Below are 7115 nucleotides of genomic sequence, written 5' to 3' on the forward strand. Positions count from 1 at the left end.
CCGCCTGCACTGGTCACGCCGCCTGCACCGGCAGCGCTGCCCGCGCCCGTGACGCAGCCTGCGCCGGGGTGACAGCACCCGGTAACCGGTGCCCTTCCCCAGTGGGTGTGAGCTGGCAGGGCGGGCAGGGCGCACCCTGGTTTTCCTGCGTTTGCCCGCTGCGGCTCCTTGGCATGGCCGCCTTGCCGAAGCACAGCTCCTCTTCAGGCCGGCACACAGCCATTGCCCCATCGCCACCGCGCCTCGCCTTCCCTCCTCCGGTTGATTATTTGCCGCTCCGGCAAAAGCCGCCGCTGCTGCTGCCAGGAAGCCGGGTCGAGCGGTGGCACGTGCCCGGCTCGTCTCGGTTTGCTGCAGTGGGGTGGTGGTGAGATGCAGTCCAAACCGAGCAGCCGGCTGCCCCCGGCAGAGGGGCAATGCCTCCTTCCACTCCCAGCGGTAATTTAGGGCGGTTTCCACCACCGCTCACAGGAAGCCGCGCGCAGGCAGCGCCAGTGACGTTGCTGGCTTCAGCGTGGTGAGATGGCCCAGCAGCTCATCTGGTAGGGTGATGGCAGTGCCTCTGGGTGGCTGCACCGGGACCCGGGCTGGGGGCACGGCAGGGGGGGTGCAAGCTCCTGTGTCCCTCTCCTGGCAGGATCATGCGCCCGGACGACGCCAATGTCGCGGGGAATGTCCATGGGGGAACCATCCTGAAGATGATCGAGGAGGCGGGAGCCATCATCAGCACCCGCCACTGCAACTCCCAAGCTGGGGTGAGTAGGCACTGGAGCACCTGCAGGGCTCCAGTTCGGTGACTCTCTGACCCCCCTGCCGTGCCACAGGGTTCTGCTGGGACGCGGGGGTCCCCCGGGATGGCTGGGCATCCCTGGGGGCCTCCCCGGTCATCCCCCCACACCGGAAGCACTCGCTTCTGCGTGCAAACCGCCGGTGGCTCTGCTGCTGCCGGGGCATGAGCCCGGTAGCCAGAAGCATCCTGCTGAAACTGTGTTTTACAAGCAGAACCATTATTATGCCGCCACTCATGGTTTAACTCCTGCGAAGGGCGAGTCAGAGGCGGCCCCGGTGCCGGTTACAGGCCGGGAAGGAAGCACAGCCACTGGCTGATAAGGCGGAGGTGGAAGTGCCAGAGCCGCGCGCGGCACAGGCTGGCCCTGGGTAGCCGCCGGCTGCGGTCTTGCACGGTGTGGCTGCAGCCGCTACCCTCCCTGTCCTGCCATCCCCAGGAGCCCTGTGTGGCCGCGCTGGCGCGGGTGGAGCGGACGGACTTCCTCTCTCCAGTGTGCATCGGCGAGGTGGCCAACGTCAGCGCCGAGATAACCTACACCTCCCGGCACTCTGTGGAGGTCCAGGTCAACGTCATGTCCGAAAACATCTTAACAGGTGGGTGGCTGCCAGCAGTCCTCTCCCAAAACTCTGGGAATAACTGTGGTGTAAGCTGAGAGCTCACAGCGGTGACCCCGTCCTCCGCCCACCGTTGCCAGCAGCATGGGGCAGAGGGGAGATCTTGCCTTTTTATTGACAGTGCTGGGGGCGGCGGCAGGGGGTGGTGGCGCTGGGAAGGGAAGCCAAGCAGGCTCCCTGGGGACTACAGTTCCATTGATCACTTTTAGCGAAGAATGGCAAAACCCGCTGGTAGCTCCTCCTGCCTGGTTTGCTGCCCATGGCTGCCTTTGGCCTGAGAAAGGCCCTTTTCCTGCCGTCACTGTGGCAACCAGCTGCGCTTGCCGGGTCGCCTTCCCAAAAGCGCATCGTCACATCTGCTCTAAGCCAAAGCCCAGCAGGAGCTGGCAGGGCAGGGGGCTGCCTGCTGCCGGCGGCATCGCTGGTGTGTGGCAGGCCCCGGACTGTGGCAGCGCCGGTAGCAGGTGAAGGGCTGCTGGCGTCAGCACGGTCACCCTCTGTCCCCCTCCCCTCCAGGGGCAAAGAAGGTGACGAACAAGGCGACGCTGTGGTACGTGCCACTGTCCCTGAAGAACGTGAACAAGGTCCTTGAGGTTCCCCCCATCCAGGTAGGATGGCTCGCTTTGCTCCCCAAAAAGCGGAGCTCGCCCTCTCCGGGAGAACGGCACTAACCTAGCCCCGTCGGCACCTCTGGCTGTGCCAGTGGCTTTGCCAACCCAGTTTTTACCAGCCTTTCCTTCCAGTATGCCAGAAAGGAGCAGGAGGACGAGGGGAAGAAGCGCTATGAGGAGCAAAAGCTGGATAGGCTGGAAACTAAGCAGAGAAATGGCGACGTGATCTTCCCTGTCATCAACCCAGGTAACGCGGGCGGTGCGTGGCCTGTGGAAGCATCCTGGCGATGCTGGGAGGCCAAACCGGTCCTTGAGGCAGCTCCAGCTGTCCCCAGGCACCCGTGGCTGCAAGCGCGCGCTCCGAAACGCTGCGCTGGGGAGGGGGCTGGGATTTTGGAGCCGTGGTGTGGGAGCGGAGGGGGAGCTGGGTGGGCACCTGTGATCCCCCGCTGGGGCTGGTGAGTGGGATGGCCTCTGCCAAAACATGGTTCCTGCCACTGCTCCCTGCATCCCTCGTGCTCTTCTGGGCAGCGGGAGCTAGTTTTGCTTAGCGTAGGGTAAATGCAAGCGTTGGGCGAGGGTTTTGCACACTCTGCAGCTGCAGCCCCTCTCTGGAAGCCAGGTTTTAGCAAGAAGTTCATCGGCTGGTGTTTGAAGGGGAGGATGAGCTATGGGGAGGAGCTGGGGGTCACGCTCTCCCTAAGGGAGCGCTGGGGATACCTTTCCTATCGAAAGCATTGCCCTGGCTTCTGGAAACACAGTGGCAGCGCTGATGGCGAGCCAAAGGGGTGAGCGGCTGGTGGCCTCCAGGACTGGCCATGGTCCTTGGGCAGAGGTGGAGAGGTGGCATGTGGGCATCGTCGGGGGGGTGATGCGGGATGAATGTTGCTCAAATGCTTTTTTCCCCTCTGTTCTTTCTGCTCACAGATAGGCAGACAAAAGGTAAGGCTTCAAAGGCGCTGCCATGCGGGTGTCCTCCCCAAGGAGGTGATGCCGAGCGGTCGGGGGCTCGGTTGGTTTTTCCTGCGCTAAGCACCCTTAGCGTCTCTCTTTAGACAGAAAAAGCAGCCAACCCCGAGAACGGGTTTCCTCTGCTGGCAGTTGGAGGGTGTGATTTCTGTCGCCTGGATTTAGTGGCGAGTCAGAGGTCACCGGCCTGTGCTGGGGCTGGGGGGTGTGGGGGCCGAGGTCTTCATGCCAAGGGCAAAGTGTGGCTCTTTGGAGACGCCGCTGAGCGGCAGGTTTGGGGAGATTCAGCTGCGGCTGGTGGCCTGAGGAGGGAAAGCATACAGCCACACATCTGTCCAGTTCACTCCCGTTTGCTTTTGGGCTCTTTGAAAGCTTTAAAAGAAGAAACGAGCTGAGCTGGAATAAAATTGATGGGGAGGCATTAGAAGGAGGTGGCAGCCCATCAGGTTGTGAATAGCCTCTGCTCTCAGGGCTTCTCAGGGCCAATTTAAATGCTGATTGGAACATACTTCAGCTTTGCACAAGCCAGCCGTACGTTTTCTTCTTTCAGATGGCTTAAGACAGGGCCATACGGTGGCGTACGGGTGCTGGCCGAGCAGCTCTGACCTCCACTTTGCTCTCTTTCTCTAACCAGAGCCGCACACCGTCAGCTATAGCCAGTCCAGCCTGATCCACCTGGTGGGACCATCGGACTGCACGCTGCTGGGCTTCGTGCATGGAGGTGAGCGAGCGCTGCCCCATTCAATGGCTGGGCTGTTTTTTCTCTGGAGCGGAAGCACGGTTTGAGAGCGACTCGTGTGTCTCGGTGTTTTCGGGAGGCGGGCTCCACCTCTGAAGGCATGCAGGCCTATTCCCGCTCTCTGTAAGGTTTGGTGTTGCTTCAGCTGTGATAAAAGCTTTGTCTTTTTCTATGCTTAAAAAAAGGCCCTGAAAACTGACATACTCAAGCTGTAAATACTACAATTTTGTCATCATCTCTTAAATTGCAAATCTAAACACCCAGCGTACAATGACTGCAATTTGCTGGAGTAATTTCCTCTTGGCTGGCAGTGCCTCTTGCCTGCCAGGGAGGCAGGGCAGGGCGGACACATGGGTGCGGTGTGAGCCCGGGGAGAGGCATGTTTGCCGAGGGCCAGGACGACGCTGGATGCTGCTCTTCATCTAGTTGCATCCTTGAAAAAATAAACCCAAACCACAACAATGCAGCTTAGAGCTTTTTCCAAGCAGGAGGTTTGTGGGACTGATCCTGCCTTGCAAGGCTGAGGTTTGCTTAAAGATGTTTGGGAGAGCCAGAGCTGGCCTAAATCGTAAGCCCAGGTCTGTGAGGATGTCGCCCTGGTGGTACTCTTGACAGGAATCTTTGTGCTGGTACCGGGGCTTTCCTGCAGTGAAGATTGAATCTCTGGTCCAACTCCTCGGCGTAGCTTTGGTCACGCAAAGGCCTTGCCAACCTACGCGTGGTTTTTCCCAAATCCCACTGGCCTCCCTGAGACAGGACCCTCTGCCTCCCCCCACCCAGGTGTCACCATGAAGCTCATGGACGAGGTTGCCGGGATTGTGGCTGCCCGCCACTGCAAGACCAACATCGTCACCGCCTCGGTGGACGCCATCAACTTCCACGAGAAGATCAAAAAAGGTACCGGGGGTGGGGGCGGGCATTTTGCTGTCCTGCGGTGCCACGTCCTGGTTCCCCTGGGTGCATGCTGGGGACACAGTGGCAGAGAAATTTAGTCCCCGTTAGACTTGTCCTGTGCTGAGAAGCTCCCCTTAAGATGTGGCTTAAGCATTAAACATGCGGGGTACCCCTTGCTCCCTTCCTCTGAGCAGAAGTGGGGGCCACCTGCTTAACCGGCCCCTCTCCACTTCGCAGGCAGCGTCATCACCATTTCGGGGCGCATGACCTTCACAAGCAATAAATCCATGGAAATCGAAGTCTTTGTGGATGCTGACCCATTTGTGGATGAGCCTCGGGAGCGGTACCGTGCCGTCAGCGCCTTCTTCACCTACGTCTCCCTGAGCAAGGAGGGGAAGCCCCTGCCTGTCCCACAGCTGCTGGTAAGAGCTCTCCCCGCTGGGCTGCAAGCCAGCCGGGCCAGCCCCTCTCCTGCTCCTCCCGGGACAGACCCCAGCTGGCTTTTTTGTCCAACAAATCCTCTTCCCTTGAATTTTTCAGCAGCAAAGTATGAGCCTGAACGAGCCTTTCCAGAGCGGGCTTCAGGGTTGTTTTCTGAAATTTCTTCTGGTTGAAAATTGCCAATGTGGAGACATTGGGGGCGGGGGGTTTCCTTTCTCGCGGTTGAGGACAGGCTGCATGCAGGCTCTGCAGCTTCCTCTCCTGCCTGCACCAGAGATGCGCGGGAGGGGACCCTGAGCAGCGACAGAGGCCCCTGCGTCCCCCATCCCCGCTCTCCGTGGCATCCCTGCTCCAGCCCTCCTGCCTATTTTTAGCTCTCCTGAAGCCAGCAGGGCTTTGCTGACACTGCGCTGCTGACTAGGGGCTGTTTCTTGATTAATATTTTAGCCCGCGCAGGTCTCCTCCTGCTCTGTGCAGGAGTACCTTAGCTGTCAAAAGATATATGTCACGGAGCGCAGGTTTTCCTTTACTTTTCCTGTAAGGGGAGACACATTTCCCTCCCACACACGCTTGCAAGATGCGGCGTGGGAGAACCATGCTGCCCCAAGGCAGCTAACACCGGTGGCTTTGCTTTCTTTCTGTCACCGGCAGACGGAGACGGAGGATGAGAAGCGGCGCTTTGAGGAAGGGAAGGGCAGGTACCTCCAGACAAAAGCCAAGCGGCAGGCGCAGATGCAGCAGGCTGCCCAGCAGTGATCCCGTCCCGTGCCGCCCCGCGCTCTCGCAGCCTTCACCCGCCGAACGTCTGGGTTCCCGTTAGTGTTGTGTCTGGTCCGCGCCGGGCCTCGCACCTTCGCCCGCCCCAGCCTGCTGCCGGAGCTGCCGCGGCAGCGTGGTTGCTTCACTGCTGACTGGTTTAGCGCCCGTAGACCTTGTGCTTTAGGTGGCCTAAGCGCCCTGAAAGCTGCCGGGAGCCTTCCCGGTCGCTTGCCATTCACCTCTGGAGCCCTGTTTTCACCATTGAATCCTGTAAGCAGAACGCCTGTGCCGGAGCGGGGCAGAGGCGCGTGGCGGCACGAGGGATGCGTGAGGCCGCGAGTCTTTGTGATGCTGTGTTAAACTTGCCAGTTATGTCCTAAAACTGCACACCAAAGCTTACATGCGATACTCGCGACGGGAAACGCGCCCTGGTATCGCACTGAATGTCTCGGACCATTTTGTTGACATCTCTAGGTAGTTTCTCTGTGCACATCTAAGTTATTTAAGGAATCCTGTGGCATAAATAAAGTCTGTTGTCGTTGACTGAAATAAAATGGGGGTGTCTTTTATTTTTTTGTCTCGAGCAGCAGCAATTCCGGCTGAGGAGCTTTATTTATTCCAAAAACTCGCGCCGCTTCCCCTGCCCCTTGCCTTTCCCCCAGCCCCTCCCAGGGTCCCCGGAGTGGCACAGCAGCCTCCCGCCCTTGTTTTGCAGAAAATCTGCCTCTTCTAACGGGAACCCCCGACCGGCCCCCGCAGTTGGGCAGCTGGTCGGTGCGGCTCGCAGCCCCACGGCCACCCTTGCCGTCCCGGGACCGGCCCCTGAGGGCCCCAGGCAGCTCGTCACCCTGGGGCCCGCAGGCCGGTTTCCTCCACTCCCCCGCGGGGTACACCACGTTCCTGTGGGCCTCTCAGGCGTGGGGCAGGGGCCAGAGAGAGAGGGCCCCGGGGCCGAGGCCCGACGCCCTGGCCGGGCCCACAGCGGGAGAGGGCGGGCGCGCAGGCCGCAGCCCGGCGGGTGGTGAGGGGACGGTGGCCGGAAGGTTACAGCCCGGGCCGGGAGCGGCGCCTTCGCCCCTCGGTGCTCCGGTTTGCGACATTAAACACCAACCGAAAGAAAAACCGGCTCCGGGAGCGCCCCGCAGCCCCCGGCGGCGGCGGCCAGTGCGCCTGCGCGGCGCCGCTGCTGCCCGAGGGGAGATACTGCGCCTGCGCGGGGCGCAACTCTCGCGAGAGCGCCGCGGCTGTTGCCCGGGCGACGCGGGCGGGGCGGGGCGCGGCGCTGGGGGGGGGGGGGG

The 7115-nt window shown here is 61.0% G+C and overlaps 2 protein-coding genes across 4 annotated transcripts in view; both read left to right on the forward strand.

Moving 5' to 3' along the window:
* Positions 1–228: 228 nt before the first annotated feature.
* Positions 229–6326, forward strand: ACOT7 (acyl-CoA thioesterase 7). 3 transcript variants are annotated; one of them, XM_010565357.1, is made up of 9 exons: positions 229–755; positions 1227–1383; positions 1921–2012; positions 2148–2262; positions 2943–2957; positions 3619–3705; positions 4504–4620; positions 4855–5039; positions 5710–6326. In XM_010565357.1, the coding sequence occupies exons 1-9, from the start codon at positions 642–644 to the stop codon at positions 5812–5814; spliced, it is 987 nt and encodes a 328-aa protein (XP_010563659.1). In that variant the 5' UTR covers positions 229–641; the 3' UTR covers positions 5815–6326. The 3 variants fall into 3 exon arrangements, with proteins under 3 accessions (XP_010563659.1, XP_010563658.1, XP_010563660.1); XM_010565356.1 differs by lacking the exons at positions 2943–2957; positions 5710–6326 and adding an exon at positions 5161–5695; XM_010565358.1 differs by lacking the exon at positions 2943–2957 and having other exon boundaries at positions 231–755.
* Positions 6218–7115, forward strand: part of ICMT (isoprenylcysteine carboxyl methyltransferase) — a 4539-nt gene continuing 3641 nt past the window's right edge. The window contains exons 1-2 of the mRNA XM_010565383.1: positions 6218–6291; positions 6733–7072. Coding sequence (XP_010563685.1) covers positions 6218–6291; positions 6733–7072 — 414 coding nt within the window. The remainder of the gene's footprint in view (positions 6292–6732; positions 7073–7115) is intronic.

This window comes from Haliaeetus leucocephalus, unplaced genomic scaffold (assembly GCF_000737465.1).
Source record: "Haliaeetus leucocephalus isolate CR32 unplaced genomic scaffold, Haliaeetus_leucocephalus-4.0 Scaffold190, whole genome shotgun sequence".
Taxonomy (NCBI): Eukaryota; Metazoa; Chordata; class Aves; order Accipitriformes; family Accipitridae; genus Haliaeetus; species Haliaeetus leucocephalus.